We start from the raw sequence: 16,862 nt of genomic DNA on the forward strand, positions 1-16,862 counted from the left end.
GAATGTGGAGCCCAAAGGCTTGTCCATAGCAGCTTGTTGAACCAATATATGTTCATGCGAACACAGCACTGTTTCATTGTTCATTGGTGATAAGCCTCTTTGAGCCACTTGTTGCAATTGGTAAAGCCAGCTGTGTGAAATGCTTCTAAATGCTGAAAATGGAAAACATATTTGGGGCAAACTCAGTCTTGTAAATTCTCAGTCTCTGACATAAATCTTTTTTTCATCCATGCAACTAAATTTCTAATTTTGACCTTTCTTAACTTCCCTGCTTATATAGAGTGCCACTTTCTTGGGCTGGAGGCATTCTTCCTCCTTCTTTAGTTTCATCCTAATCACTGCCGCCTAATTCACGTCATTGGTATTAATTGATGAACCACATTAAGAAGCACAATAATCCTTTGGCTCTTTATATTCTCACCCTACTTTTCTTTATCTTTGTCTTCCAGTCTGTCTTGCCAGTGATTCCAGCTTTTATCCCTTGTGTGTTATGGTTGGAGATACTAGACTTTGTGCTTTTTTTCTTTCTTTTGACCTTTGAGCATGGGAGAGCCACAGTTGTTGTCATCATTTTTGCCCACCCCTGAGAGGCAGAATAAATTATGCAAACTATGCAAATCTACATAATTATATGGGTGACATATAATGGTACAGAATTTGTTGCCCTGGCAGGGAAGGTTGGCATTCTTGTAAATATTCAGCAGTGCCCTGTGGTAGTTCAAGCATTTTAAATTGTATCTTACGTAATAAAATCAGTCATTTAATCAGTCTTATTGTTTCTTAACAGTAGCTTAAAATCCCAGGTAAAATACATGTTTTTGTTTTTATTAGACCAAAGCTTTATTGAATATAACAAGCAGACATACAAGCAAACATTTATGCAAATATATATAATTGTAGTCTTATCACTTACAGGCACCACCAAGGAAGGAGGAGCCGGTGCTGTTGATGAAGATGATTTTATAAAGGCATTTACAGATGTTCCTACTGTGCAGGTAAGGTGAAGTGTGTTTTGTTCATGATAAGATTTCAGTTTGGGAGCACTTCAATTTTTTTGCAAATTTGCTTTTCGCTTCACTCCTCTTTTAATAACTGAATGTTTACTGAGTTCCATGGGCTGCCTTGAACTCGAGGAAAGGTGTGCTAAAAAGGTTTGAATGAATGAATTTTCTTTTGGGGAGGTCTGGTAGCTGAGTTAAATTCGCACACTCAGGTGTTAAATTATAAATATATTTGGGAATAATCTTCCATATCGGATTGAGTAGGATGAGAGTGAAGGGTGCAGTTTAGCTTACTTGCATGAACTTGTGTGGCTTGAGAGAGTTTTACTGGTCAGGAATCTGTAGGATAAGACTCTGACCACATCTGCTTGTGGCATACGACAGCTATGGTAAAGTGGATTAATCCTAAGTGGCTTAAATACATATTGTGGAGGAGTCTGTCTTGAGCTGGGCATTGGACAAGGTAGTGATCAAGGCCTTTGCAGCTTATTTCCCTGTAAATAAAGTATTAGCTGAAATTTCACTTATTCTATTATAAAATTACATGGTTGTAGTGTACATTCCTAAGTGCCAGACTAAGCAAAATGTGTTAGTATATTTTGAGAGCAAATTTCAAAAACAATTATGCTTTTTAAATGGAGGCAAGCAGGTGACTTGCACACACACACATATATACTTGGGGAAGGGAAAACAGCCCAACAAAATAATCCTTAAATTCTGTTTCGGTCATAGGTGTCCTAGCAGCATTGAGACAAGGCATCTTATGTGATAAAGCATTAGCTTTCATTGTTTCTCTGCTCAGCATCCTTCTGAGAGAGTGCATGTGTGACACTCACAAATCTAAATTCCTACTGTCAAAACATATGCATAGTGTGTTTCATCAGTCTATAATAATTCTACCTATACTTCTTCATTAGGACAATAGAATAGATATAACACAGCATGTAGGAATTGTTAGATAGGGGTGGGGCAGAGGCAATGTGAGGAGCCAATAGCTAAGCACAGACCATGCTGGAGACAGCATATGCTTCAGCCACGTTTTAGGATTCTCTCTGCAACAGGAGGCCATCTGATGAAATTACACTACATAGTTTTGGAATCTTGATGTTTCTTATCTATAACAAACATACAGTCATTTTAGCCAAGGTCTGTTATTTCTGATAAATTGTTTGGCTCATTGTGGCCTCAAAGTTTCACCAACAACAATCCAGTATACCCGGGCCTTTTTGTTTAACTACATCAAAATTGATTTTCACTAGCTCTAAACTGTTTGTGTAAATGGTGTGAAATTAAAGCTTAAACTGTATTGATGGTCATTGCAGCGGGACTTCTATAAACTTTCTCGTATGGATACGTAAGTCCTTCCTGTTCAATTAGAACACAGTAAAGCAAACCATTTTAGCAAGCACTTACTGTTATTATAGTACTATTATAGTAAGGTTGACATTTCTAAAATATGCATTGAGAAGAAATACAGGCAAACTCCCCACTTACACGGAGGTTACGTTCCGGGCTGCTGCGCACCTAAGTGAAATTGCGTAAAGTGGAGATCACCCTTTAAACACCCTCTGCGCTGCTCTCCCTTCAGTCCATACCCAAAATACTGGATCCCAAAATACCATATTTTTTGCACCATAACACTCACTTTTTTCCTCCTAGAAAGTAAGGGGAAATGTCTGTACGTGTTATGGAGGAAATGCCTACAGGTGGCATGCCTACGGATTTTCCTCCTCTAAAAACTACGTGCGTGTTATGGTCGGGTGCGTGTTATAGAGCAAAAAATACGGTACCCACAACTAGAATGGAAGCTCTGGGGTCAGCAGGAGGCTACAGGACATGCAGAAAAGTGCCGGTGGCTGCTTCGCCACAGCGCATGTTAGCTGTTAGGCGGGGAGGATGAGCAGTGTAAGCAAAGCCCTTCTGTGCCTCTGGTCTCTTTGGAGCCTTCTCCGCTCTCACTGACCTCACCTTTGGGCTCCAAGGTGGGTCTCCGCAATTTCAACTTTCTGCACCATCCCCGGAACGTAACCCCTGCATAACTTGGGACTGATCTGTATTAGAGGAATGTTGCTGAGAAACAGCTCAAGGGCAGCATCAAGGGCAGGGGCTCGGTGACAGATTTTGTATTTTTTGTTACATTTTCTCCATAAAAACAATTAGATGGGGAAATTGTGGTCTACCTCTGACTCCATGGAATATAGGCTGTTGTTTTGACAAAGTCGGGAGTATCCCAATCAAACGTAGGACATATAATAACTTGAATTTTTTTCCAGAAATTTAGACAGAAAATAATAGACGGAATTTAAGTTAGAGCCACCCTTATCAGTAGAGGCCGGGAATTCTTTTACCTGAAAAACCCCAGGATAAAAATTCTTATGCAGTGTTCAGTGAACTTTCCAAACATTGTGCTTTTTATAGTTGCTGTCAATTAATTCAGTGTTTTAATGGTTTTTAATTCCTGTGTGAGTAGGACAAGCTCTTGTTGTATTCTGTTGCCCTCTGTTGGCTGCCTGCAATATAAGCAACATTATTTTATAGCATTAATTATTTAAAGATATATACAAGCCAGCATATTTTTTCCTTTCTCCTCCTCTTCTTGCCATTTATCACCCTGGTATATATTTTCTTAATTAATTACTTGGGCTTTTGTTAATAAAGGCTGAATTAGAACATCTGCATCCATATAGGTGCCAGTGAGTTTGTCCCCGAAAGAGGAACAGGATGCTGAAATACAGACTTAACATAACCATTTGCATTGGTTCCATTTCCTAGATCCGAATTCAAGATGCTGAGTTTCATCCATGAAATTTTAGCCCTACATATATAGGTCTGCTTGCCCCCATGTATCTGCCTTACAGTGTTTTCTAAGCTTAATATAGGTGCACTCCTTTGTTATCAAACAGAACATTTTCATTAACTTCCTCTCACTTCTGCGGATGGATTTTATATTGATTAATATTTGGGTGTGTGGGGACTTAACAGAACGGTTAGGGTACTTTTCTAGTAGATAACTAAAATTTTGGGTCCAAAACATGCTGATGATTTATTTTTTAAAAGAAGTTTGAGCACTTTAATGTTTCTCACCAGTAATACTATGTCTACTTTGTACTGCCAAACAGCAAATGAAACCACATCTCACAGGATTGCAGTGGAAAGGCCCATCAGAAACATAAACAATAACCAGTTATCGGCTAATTCTTATCTCTCTTATCCTTAACACTCCCATAGCGTAGAGGGTTGCCACCATTCTAGAATGCTGCTTGGCTTGATTACTTGAGTTCTGCAAGACCCAGTCTTAGTCTCATCATCTTTTCTTTTCAGATTTATTCTAGTCGTGAACTCGAAGAAACGTTAAATAAAATCAGAGAAATCTTGTCAGATGATAAACATGATTGGGATCAACGAGCCAGTGCGGTATATCTTTTTAATATTACATTGTACATATTTATTTGACTCAAACAGTAGCTTATTGTCAAATTTATCTGTTTGGAATCAGAAATGAACCAATTCTTTTCCCCCTTTATCCCACACCCCACCCCCAGCTCAAGAAGGTCCGGTCATTACTTGTTGCTGGAGCTGCTCAGTATGACGGATTTTTCCAGCATTTACGGCTGTTGGATGGAGCATTTAAATTATCAGCTAAAGACCTCAGATCACAAGTGGTTAGAGAAGCATGCATTACAGTAGCGTAAGTATCTGCCAAGGAAACTGATAATACAAAACTACAGTACTTGGCTGTGGTTTAATCAGTTAAATAGTGAAGTCCTTATTGGAAATACAGTAGAGATGTGGCATTGCTTTACGTATCTGTATAATTATGATAAGTAACATAACTGATGTAAAACATGAATAAGAGCTTAGAACACAACTGCAGAAAAAACAGGATTCCAGGTGGAAAAATCGAAACTAGAGACAGAACTGTTAGAACCAAAGACTAAGGTATTATCGAGAATGTATAACTTGCTGCTTAAATGGAACACTCAGGATGAGACAGTTAAATCAGCCATGATAAAATGGGCTCAAGACATTGGGTACAACATTATGTTTGAAGACTGGGAAAGGTTATGGACCACCGGTATGAAATTTACGGCATGTAATGCCTTGAAAGAAAACATTATGAAAATGATATACAGGTGGTACATGACCCCAGTCAAGCTTGCTAAGATATACCATTTGTCTGATAATAAATGTTGGAAATGTAAGGAGGCTGAAGGGACATTCTTTCACCTCTGGTGGACCTGTCCAAAAGTGAAGGTCTTCTGGGAAATGATTTACAATGAGTTAAAAAAAGGTGTTTAAGTACACCTTTCCTAAGAAACCAGAGGCCTTTCTCTTGGGCATTGTCGGCCAGAAGGTGTTAAAGAAGGATAGAACGTTTTTTATGTATGCAACTACAGCAGCAAGAATTCTTATCGCAAAACATTGGAAGACTCAAGATTTACCCACACTGGAAGAGTGGCAGACGCAATTGATGGACTATATGGAATTGGCCGAGATGACTGCCAGGATCCGAGATTTGGGAGAAGAAGCAACGGAGGAGGACTGGAAAAAATTCAAGGACTATTTACAAAAATTTTATAAGTTATATGAATCATAAGAATTCGCATGATTTGGAAAGGTTAGCTCCAGCAACGAGATTGGATGGTATATGAAACTAAGTTATATTAATGAAAGGACTAATGTTTAAAATAACATTATATTTGTCTTTAGAGTAAATTGATAATAAGTAATTTAAACTTAAAATGCAACTATCTGAAAGTACAAAAGAATGCATGAAACAAGGTTATAATTTGCTGATATTTTTATTGTTAAGAATGCACGGTGAGGGAGATGTGGGGAAGTCCGGTAGAAGACTGAAAAAAGTTCTGAAATGATGAATTTTTCTTTTTTTCTTTTCTTTTTATTCTTGTTTCTTTGTATATCTGACTTTGTGTCTTTATCTGAAAAAAATGCAATAAAAATATTTAAAAAAAAATAGAACACAACTGCAGGACGCATTATGCATCTGCATGCCCTTTGTTCCTTTGGAGGTGTGATAGTTCTCATATTTTGCAGATTATTAGTTTCCTGCTAGAGCAGAGCTTGTATTAAAGGGATATAATGTTTAAACATAGGCATAAACAATGCTGCAGAAAGGCATTCATTTTGCAGAATATTAATATGCATTAGATCATCCAAAGTAGAATTATTGTGGTATGCCCTGCAGTGATAATAACTGCAGACACAGGCCACCCCGCTATTTCTAATCTTAAATGTTCCAAATCATGAGCTGATAATAAGACTTGATTTGCTTTCTATTTTAAAGCATTCGATACGTTCACATCAATCACACTTTCAGTTTTATGTTTGCGACTCTTGTGGCAAAAGCATTGTGGGAAGTAAGAGAAGCTCATTATTTAAAGAGATTTCTAAAAGTAATACAAATGTCGTTGCTATGAGCCCACCCTCCAGCAAGACCCTCCGGGCTACATCTCATGTATCAGTGCGCTTAGTGACTGCAAGCGTGTGAGCATGCACATTATTATAAAGAAGCATGGTAGTCATTATTTCTTGTAAACCAGTTAGAGGTTCCACTACTACAGTCAACCTATCTCTCTCTCTGTCCACACACATACGGTGAGAACAGAAAGAAAAGTAGGCATGCACGGTGGTAGTGAGGAGGAGTTTTTGTGGGCTTTCTGTGGCCTCTTACAGACTATTGATGGTCAAATACCTAAGTACAAATTGCTTAATTTGTGGCTGCCATGGCACCCCCCACTGTTACCTAAAGTATTTAAAGTTTACTTACTACCATCTAGATAAGACAACGGTTTGCAAACAAGTAGCCTCTTTGTATGAACTGTACTTATGCTTTGTTCTTAAAAGCACCTGAATGGATACATAAATCTGCATGAGGAATATTAACATGTCTGTAGGATCTGGTTCTTGGAGGGTGATAGATCCCCTAGAATTGTGGTTAAAGGAGCTGGAGTAGACTTTAGAATTGCAGGCGATTCCTTCCTTCATTTGGGAGAGGATATTGTGCAGGATCCTGCAGCCGGATGACCAAAGTATGGTTCTATAGTACATCCATATTAGTCCTAGGGTTTTTTAACGGATAAAAAAGAGTGAGGAAAATTTCATATGACTAAATCGGGTGGGGAACTGGATCCAGTGGGAGGACCAGATCCAAAATTAGCCAACCTTCTGCAGGACATTTTGATCGAGATGGGAGGAGGATTCTATCGATTCCCTGGTGTTATATGACAGGTGGTTGAATCAGGGACACACTTTGCTCCCAGTTCTTCCTTTTGAGCCCAGTTCGAATTCAAGCCCAATTCTTCCTTTTGAATTTTTCCACCTCACTGTTTTGGAAGGGGCCAGATATACTTGGGCAAGATTGGGAGTTACTGAGTGAATCCAGTGGCTGCTGAAAGCAGTGGAACAGGGTAAGGCACTGAATTCAGACAGCACTCAGTGGCTGCAAAGGCAGGTGTGGTTTGGCTGAGCCGGCCTCGCAGGCCAAATGGGGAAGCCTGGTTGGCCTAACAGCCGCAGGCCAGAGATTCCTCTCCACTGGGATAAATGCAGTGCTTTACATGGGGCTGGGTTCCAGGAAAATGTGTGTGTTGTGGCGGGGAAATGATAGCTTCCTGTAATAGGCTATTATATTATAACTATTCTTCTGATTTTCATTGCATCCCTTAAATGAAGTGAAAGGACAAGACACTTGTATAATTGCCATCTGCTGAAGATACTTTTATCCTTATGCATGATTAGCTGGGAGAAATGATAGTGCTTGACTGTGACAGTAGTTCCCATGTACATTTATTGGTCTGCCTTGGTGAGGTGCATAATGAACTATCCAATTAGTCAGCTAGTTCAAATGAATCACAAGACAAATGGCTTTCCTATCTAGGAGTGTGGTTTGTGTTTTCAGATTTGCCATAGGGAGCTGGGTGTTTCATCTTCAAAAACATTTGTGGAAGACAATTGGAGGACTATCTGGCTGATTGACATTAGAAATTGAAAGCTGGTTTAAACTGAAGTTCTGGTCCAGCCAGGCATGTTTATGGGCTATGTTAAATGTAACATGCAAAGCTGGGAACATGTTGGGAAAAGGTTTTTTTTATTATTTACAAAGAGTAATTATAGTTCCTGTCATCAGTGCTGAATTAGTTTTGATAACCAATTTTACTCTATTCCTTCCAGCCATCTTTCAACAGTTCTGGGAAACAAGTTTGATCATGGCGCAGAATCCATTGTGCCTACTCTGTTTAATCTGGTTCCTAATAGCGCCAAAGTTATGGCTACTTCTGGGTGTGCAGCCATTAGATTTATCATTCGTGTAAGTATGCTCCAATGTAAGTCCACTTCTGAATTGGGCATATTAATATATACAGTGGTGCCTCGCAAGACGAAATTAATTCATTCCGTGAGTTTTTTCGTCTAGCGAATTTTCCGTCTTGCGAAGCACGGTGTCAGAAAAGTTTTGGAAAAGCTTCAAAAACCTCAAAAAAGGCTACCACACCGCGTTCTATGAGTTGCTCCTCGAAGTCAAGTCGCAACTGTATTAACGGTGTTAAGAAAAAGGAAACAAACTTGCAAGACGTTTTCGTCTTGCGAAGCAAGCCCATAGGGAAATTCGTCTTGCGAAGCAGCTCAAAAACCGCAAAACCCTTTCGTCTAGCGAGTTTTTCGTCTTGCGAGGCATTCGTCTTGTGGGGCACCACTGTATTAACAATGGGCAAGTAAGGCTATAAGTATGTACTTCTTCCTATGTGAACTAATAAGCTACTTTATGTGAAGTATTTGTGGCAGCCAGAGGCCTCTTTATATCATATCATCATACTGTATATTTTCCAGAAATTTTAGTTCCTTATTTACATATTGGATATGAGATAGAAAAGATGAAGCTATTATGTAGCCTAAAACTTTTTTCAGCATTCCACCATCTGGGTTTCTATCTTAATTTTTGTGCTCAATTTTGAGTTAAATAAAATTGTGAGCCCTATGCTTAAAGGCACCTTTGTGTCAAAAATGATAAATGCTATAGAACTGCAACCTTATGAATCTAATGCTACATAAAATTTATTATGAGTTTATTATTTATTATTATTAGTAGTAGTAGTAGTAGTAGTAGTAGTAGTAGTATTGAATGCCTTGTGATAGCTTTTTTTCACTCTCTTTTCAGCATACCCATGTGCCCAGACTCATACCTTTAATAACCAGCAACTGTACCTCAAAATCTGTTGCAGTCAGGAGGTGAGCTTTTATCAATAGCAAGCTTTATGAGTATAATGTTCCTTGATTTCAATAAAGGGTTTTAGGAAATGAATGGGATTCATCTTCAGGAGTTAGGCTCTGCTGTAACTCTGATATGTAGTGTAAACCTTATTGTGCAGTGTCACAATCCCGCAATAAAGGCGGAAGTTCTCTACACACTTACCTGGTTGTACGTTCCATTAGGCTCAGTGGCACTTCAACATGTATAGGATTCATTGTAAAACTTAAAATGTTAAATATGAACCCATCTGGACCCTGAGATCATCTTCTGAGACCCTTCTTCGTGTGCCTCCTCCTTGAGAGGTCCGGAGGGTGTCAACATGAGAACGGGGCCTTCTCTGCAGTGGCTCCTCGTCCGTGGAATGCTCTCCCCAGGGAAGTTCGCCTGGCACCTTCATTATACACCTTTAGGTGCCAGGCAAAAACGTTCTTTTTTAACCAGGCCATTTGTTAATTTGGTTGACATCCTATGCCCTTTTACAATGTGGGGTTTTTGGGGGGGCAGCAGCTTTTGGGTTGTTCTTTTTATTTTGATTATATTTTGTGGTTTTATATTTTGTTTTTGTTTTGCAAACCGCCCTGAGACCTCCGGGTATAGGGCAGTATATAAATTCAATCAATCAATAAGAGCTCCATTTGCAGCATGAAGTCTTTTATTTTTATTTGCTTGGTGTTTGTGTGTTCCTGGTTCTATTGCTTTATGTTGCTAAGATGATATAAATTTGAAGATAAGATGAAGGAAAGTCAAATCAAAGACCAGGAACAAACTTGTCATATATTTACAAGTGGGTCTGGGTTGCATTTTTGATGAGTGGATGTAGAACACATCATCTTTAATTGCATTCAGCATTTCAAAAAAGTCCTGTTCTCACACGTAGTTGCATTCTTGATGTTAGCAGAGTATATGTTTTTATTTAGGATTAACAAGTGTACCAAAAAGGCAGAGGGAAAGTATCAAAACAGCAGCCAGCTTTACTGCTGCTCTTGAATCCTGTATAAACAGAAGCCAGTTCCAACAGTAGTAGTAAAATTAGACTGAATGTGCACAGTGTGGTGATGCTTGCCAAGAAGAATTCTTCCTAATGATGGTAAATGTCATGGAATAGCCAGCCTATTAGGGCAGGCAGTAGAGCTACATCACAGGACAAAAGAGTAATACAGACTTCCCCTTTGATACGCAATAGGATTCAGTGGGATGAGTCCTTTTTCAGTACTCATGAATAAAAACATTGCGCTTTGTGAGACATGTTAAATATATGTGGACAGGGGATTAATACTCTGTGGTTTTAGTGGACAGGGGATTAATACTCTGTGGTTTTAGTGCTGCTTAAGACAGTGGTTCCCAATTAGCTAAGTACTGTAGACAGCTTTTCAAAAGCCAAGTCATGGAACCCCTTCCTTTTGAAAATTTTGATATCTCTATGACAGTTTTTGTTATGTGAATGCGTGGGTGCTGTTCAATACAGTTTTATTCAGAGGTGACCCATTGAAATCAGTAGACATGGCTTAAGTTAGGTCCATTAATTTCAACGCATATGCTCTGAATACTCTCCTATGCATACCATCTTGATAGGAGCTTCAGATTCCTAGACTCAGCAATAATCAAACCCTGACTTTAGTCCTTGTCTTTTTCAGGCGCTCTTTTGAATTTCTAGACCTGTTGTTACAAGAGTGGCAAACGCATTCCTTGGAAAGGTACGATTTATAGCTGACATGAACCTCTGCTTTAATATTACAAGTATAAACCTAGTTAAATTCTCCTAACAATTGGATCTACTTGCTGTTTCAGACCCTTTTTTAAAAAAAACTAGAAGATAAGATAATGTTGACTTATTTAGAGAGGCAATTCTGTTTTGTTGTTGTTGTTAGTGAGGCTAGCATTCAAAGTTTAGACTAAGTAGTTTTAGATCAAACTGTTTTTTGAACAACAAACAGCGAGACATCCCATAGATGTGCAAGCAAGCCTTGGCTTGATTCTCCAAAACTAGGTTTGTTTTCTAGCTACTCTTACCTTGTTCCTATATAGCCTGGAGATCATCTTGGTTGGGGCATTCAAACAAGCCATGGTTGAACTGAGATATAAAACACACTATAGTTTTAAAGCCGCAGTCTGTAAGTCAGCAACTAATCATGGCTCTGCTTTGTGGGGTGTTGCCAGAAAACATTCCACAGTTAGTCTGCTGGTCAGAGTTCAGACTTTCAAACCAGCCTCATTTTGGCTAAACATATTGTGGCTTAGTGTTATGTGCAAATTGGGCCGTTGTCTGTACAAATGGGCTCTTAAGTGAAGTATTTCAAATAGCAGTTTCTCAGTCTTAGTAGATAGCACAGAGATAGATAATTTGGTGCAGATTTCCTCAAAAGCAAGCATGGGGAGGTATGTGACTCATTCTAATCAATATTTCTAGTTCCAGTTACAATGTTAAGTGCTGTTCTCTGCACAGAAGCAAAAAATTTTATTTCTGTTATGTATGAAAGTTGCTAATACTAGTATTTTTCTTATTGTAACAAAGTTACCATATTCAGTGGTTTCGTTGCAGCAACAACTAGTGTCACTGTGCTTATTAGTAGCTCCTCTGTACATCGTGCTAAAGGATTTGTTGTATCTTCCTTTACCATAGAAGCAGATTCTGATTACTTCCCATTTTTTTGGCCACTTTATAATCTTGATGTGGTGCTTTGTTGTTTTTTGAAAGGTGGTTCATGGGTGCTATGGAAATTGCCCTCACAGAAGAACTAACATAGAATTTGGGCAGGGGGAAGCATTTAGTTAAACTTGTTCACAAAATAATATGCGTATTTTATATATAATGCTGGACTTGGATTTTCTCTTTTAGGCATGCAGCAGTCTTGGTTGAAACTATCAAAAAGGGTATTCATGATGCTGATGCTGAAGCAAGAGTGGAGGCAAGAAAGTAAGAGTCAGGGATCATTTAAATATTTTACTCTAGAAAGTATTGATGCCTTTCTAAGAGGAAGAATTTCATTTATATCTAAAGGAGCAACAGTATTTCTGTATTCTATATGTGCTTGGACAACATAGGTTTGGGATGAATGGTGAAACTTTACTCAATTAAATTTTAATATCAGAAATTTCCTAGTTTATTCTTCATTGGTGTTGATGGATTATTGCTTGTATATTTCTTTTTTTAATACTTAGCTATCCAATGCCCCTGTAATAAATATTGTGTGATTTGTTTGCAGGACTTACCTAGGTCTAAGAAATCATTTTCCAGGTGAAGCAGAGGTGTTGTATAATAACCTTGAGCCATCCTATCAAAGAAGCCTGCATACATACTTAAAGAATTCGGGTAGTATTGCATCACTTCCACAGTCTGACAGGTCGTCCTCCAGCTCACAGGAAAGCCTCAAGTAAGGGTCATTTTAGCATAAAATAACTTCACAATAATCCAGATAAGATCTGTGTGCAAAAGCATACCCCATACATTTGCCGAGTCAGGACTCACAGGCATAAATAATATGCACACTTGAATGCAAATGGATCCGCTTTGTATTATTTTCAATGGGACGCCCCTTTGAGTGCAACTCTACATTCTGTGCAGGTAAGACTACATCAGGTAGGACTTGAACACGTCTGAATTTTCTGTTTTCAAATTTTGAACATTCTAAAGCTCTAGTCGAGTCACAGAGCCTTTCTAGTATTCCGCCTGCTTCAACAGTCCTAATTTGGCAGGAGATGGATCCTGCTTCTCGAGCCTTGACAAAAACACAGTGCTTCTCCACAGGAATTTGAGAATTAGCAGAAAATCCAACTGTTGCAAGGCAGAAATCTCAGCCTTGGTTACAGAAGACTCAAAGGTGTGCTAAAGGAAGATAAGGAGATGGAGAAGCTGAATGAATTACTTCCATCTTCATAGTCTTCATAGTGAAAGATAAAGGGCAGTTCCCAGTGCCTGCGCTAACTTTTGTAGGGAGGGAATCTGAGGAACTTAGGCCAAAGAGTGGTGATGAGAGATGAAATTTTGGGCCTAATAGACAAAAACTGACAAACCGTTGGGAGTCGGATGGCAATCACCTGCGAGTTTTCCAAATAATTCAAATGTGAAATTGCTGATCGTCTGAGAACTGGATATTATCCAATACAACACCCGATTTTTAAAAAGGGATCCAGGGCACCTTCTAATTATAAGTCAGTCAGCTTAAAATCTGTCCCAGGAAAACTGGTGGAACGTATTGTTAAAGAGAAAAATAACCAACCTTGTAGAAGAGCAAGTCAAGCTTGTCATCGGTAAATCTGGTGGAGGACTACCTCCACATTCCCATTTAACACTGATGATGCCCACCCATAGAAGACAAGGCCTTGTTTCCTGCAACAAAGTCTACCAGGGCTTCTCTTGTTGGTATTGATCAAGAACCACAGATCTTTCAGGGAGGCTGGTGTGATTTGGAGGTCTTCTTGTGCCAGAAATCTGAACAGAAGATCACCTGGATAAGTGTAGATACAGTATCTGTTGTAGATGGAGGTGAACACACTGGGGGTAACGCCAGTCTGAAGGGCACAATCTTGTATTGCAGGTGCAAGCCATCACAGCAAAATCTGCCTGTTACCACTTGGTGGAGCTCAAGCACCACCTGATGTAGTCTACATGCACCCAAAGGAACTCTTCATAAGTATTCAAAGTACCCAGTTGCACCTTTTATATGCAGCTTAACAGCTTTGTATAAAAATATAATAATGCTTGTTTAAAGTTCTCAATAAAATGTATGGGCTTCTTTAAGACCTTTAAAAAGGCCTTATCTGGTCCATAGCAGGATGATGTTAGCAAGTAAAATAGATTTGCATATTCACTAGACATATTCATTCATACAGAATGAAGAAGAGGAAAGAATACTTCAGTGTGTTGTAAAATGTTTAATAACATGCCGTACTAAAACTGTTGCCTTTGTTTCAGTCGTCCCTTCGCATCAAAATGGTCCACATCCGGTTCAACAACTATGGCTGGCAGAGGTAATTCTTTGTGTATTAAATGTACTAGACCAGTGGTGTCCAAACTTTTTTCAAAGAGGGCCAGATTTTATGAAGTGAAGAGCCGTGAGGGCCGACCAAAGATTGAAGTTGTTGAGTTTTTTAAATGATTTTACCCCCAAGTTGTTGAGCTGTTTTTAGGATTGAAGTTGTTGCGGGGTTGTTGTTTTTTTAGGATTTTACCCCAGGAAATACATTGCCACAGGGGCCGGATTAAACTGACCAGTGGGCTGGATTAGGCCCCCAAAACAGACTTTAGACATGCCTGTACTAGACTAAAACTCTTTTTGGAAGTTCTAGAAGTAGCATCTTTTTAAAAGACGGTGCACAATTAATTTATTGAGCAAGAACAACTGTACGCTTAATAAGAAGGGATACATGATATATGCAGTTTCATTACCTTTAATCCCAGTTGCAGGAACTGCCAAGTCTGTTCCAAGCCCAGGAATGCTGCAGAGATCTCGCAGCGACATAGATGTCAATGCTGCCGCCGGAGCGAAGGCACGTCATGCTGCTGGTCAGCCAACGGGAGCTGGCCGTTTAGCAGCCGCTGGTCTACCTCCAGGATCATATGCTTCATTAGGTGAGGGAATCTGTTTAATGATCTAATAAGCTGCTTATTGGATTTCTCTGTGAATTTAAATACATTTTGTGTGTGTGCCTTTGCAGTGATGTTTCTGAGACACCCAGCTTTGTAAACCAAATGCTGTTATTGCCTAGTTGGTTATTAGTGGTTCAATTAAATCACCTTTGTGTTCACTTTTCTGTGGTTTGTTTGGCGGGTACTGGTGAAAAGGTCATTCTAGCATTGAGAGTACTTAAACTTCAATCCTAATATTATTTACTTAGGAGCAATTGTGAATGGACTTGGTTAGGACTTACTGAGAGTAAACATGCTTAGGATCAGTGCTTGAAACTCACATTGTTCTAGGTACATTTTGCGACAGAGAATTTCATTAGTGTGAGCTGTTTATGAGCTCTGGGTGCAGTACTGCGCCTAAGATTTCTGATTAAAACTACAGAGTGGAAGGAAAGGAGGACATTTTTCTGCCTCCCCACTTCCAGCCACTCTCTGAAGACTGGAGAATATTAGGGGAGTGGGCAGGGGAAGGACTAGACCATGTGAAAAATGAACCTAATATTTTAGCTGCAGTTCATTCATTTTCAGCTTTGTATTATTATAAAGAAGTGTGCCTAGACATTCTGTTGTTGCACCCATAACCCAGGTTTAAGCTGCCATTTAGCTCCTAGCTTTCATATCTCAGTTTCTAACACTGCTTAGGATCAGTATCAGCTTTGGTTTCCTGCAACAGAGAGATGAACTGTTGGTGTCTTGGTTGTAGTTTGTTTCTTCATTGTGTTACTAACACCATCCTTTTGCAAGGATGCTGTTGTACCTAATGTGTGCTGAGAGGTTTTGTATGGCTAGCTAATGTGTATTTTATAGACCTATTTTAAGAAAGAGCTAGTGTGATTTTGAATGTTCCACTGGCATTGGTCCCATCAGCCATGTTCAGTGTTGTTTGCTAGAATCATCACTCCCCCTAGTTTGGGTGATGCCTAATGATTAGGGACACTTTGGGTGTTAAGCAAGGATGGGCTAACATGCATGGTGGCGGTGCTTCAGGCTGCAGCAGGAATAAAAGAGGTCTGCCCTGATTTGCCTTCTCCTTTGCTATGATACAGGAAGTTGGTGTTAAATCTTTTGCATAAGAACATATTTCAAATTCTCAACAATTCTGATTGTACCAATGTTGGTAGACATAAGTAAAGAGGCACGGTAGATGAGATATTAATGTGTGAAAAACTGTTAAAATTCAGAATAATTTGTGTTGTTTAACAAGGAAGGTCCTCTTGCTTTACCAAGTAGAGGAAGTGCACTCCAATAGCAGCTTTGTGTTGAAAATGTTTAGTTGGAGGACTATACATTTTTTGTATTGCATTGGCAAAGCTGTGGCATCATGTACACTTAAGTTTAAATATTCCCAATTTTATGCAAGTGAAAGGGAAGGAAAATGATACCGGGTCTTGCTGATACTTGTTATAATGCAGCTTCGTTAGTTTGCCACTCATCTGATCCTGAATGGCACCCAAATTGCTTCTTAGGTGGCACTTGCTCTTTCCCAAGCTTGACATCTAGCCAGGAAAAAAAAAGATTGGAGTAATCACTCCTGGGCCCGGGAGAATGTTGCTCTGATTCTTCTTGCCTTAAAGGTTACTTAAGAGACAAGCATAGGTAGAAACCCCACCACATACTTAGTAAGTAAAAAGGTAAAGGGTAAAGGGACCCCTGACCATTAGGTCCAGTCGTGACCGACTCTGGGGTTGCGGTGCTCATCTCGCTTTATTGCCGAGGGAGCTGGTGTACAGCTTCCGGGTCATGTGGCCAGCATGACCAAGCCGCTTCTGGTGAACCAGAGCAGCGCACGGAAACGCCATTTACCTTCCTGCCGGAGCGGTACCTATTTATCTACTTGCACTTTGACGTGCTTTCGAACTGCTAGGTTGGCAGGAGCTGGGACCGAGCAACAGGAGCTCACCCCGTTGCGGGGATTCGAACCGCCGACGTTCTGATTGGGAAGTCCTAGGCTCTGTGGGCCTCGAGTTGA

General features: G+C 39.5%; 1 protein-coding gene across 30 annotated transcripts in view; it reads left to right on the forward strand.

The window, feature by feature from the left end:
* Positions 1 to 16,862, forward strand: part of CLASP2 (cytoplasmic linker associated protein 2) — a 126,523-nt gene that overhangs the window by 59,254 nt on the left and 50,407 nt on the right. For all 30 annotated transcript variants that reach the window (XM_081164273.1, XM_081164301.1, XM_081164295.1 and 27 more), the window contains 10 exons: positions 916 to 995; positions 4,323 to 4,415; positions 4,544 to 4,689; positions 8,193 to 8,328; positions 9,175 to 9,245; positions 10,902 to 10,961; positions 12,104 to 12,181; positions 12,471 to 12,638; positions 14,180 to 14,235; positions 14,666 to 14,836. In XM_081164273.1, coding sequence (XP_081020399.1) covers positions 916 to 995; positions 4,323 to 4,415; positions 4,544 to 4,689; positions 8,193 to 8,328; positions 9,175 to 9,245; positions 10,902 to 10,961; positions 12,104 to 12,181; positions 12,471 to 12,638; positions 14,180 to 14,235; positions 14,666 to 14,836 — 1,059 coding nt within the window. The remainder of the gene's footprint in view (positions 1 to 915; positions 996 to 4,322; positions 4,416 to 4,543; positions 4,690 to 8,192; positions 8,329 to 9,174; positions 9,246 to 10,901; positions 10,962 to 12,103; positions 12,182 to 12,470; positions 12,639 to 14,179; positions 14,236 to 14,665; positions 14,837 to 16,862) is intronic.

This window comes from Podarcis bocagei, assembly GCF_964188305.1.
Source record: "Podarcis bocagei genome assembly, chromosome: 12".
Classification (NCBI taxonomy): domain Eukaryota; kingdom Metazoa; phylum Chordata; class Lepidosauria; order Squamata; family Lacertidae; genus Podarcis; species Podarcis bocagei.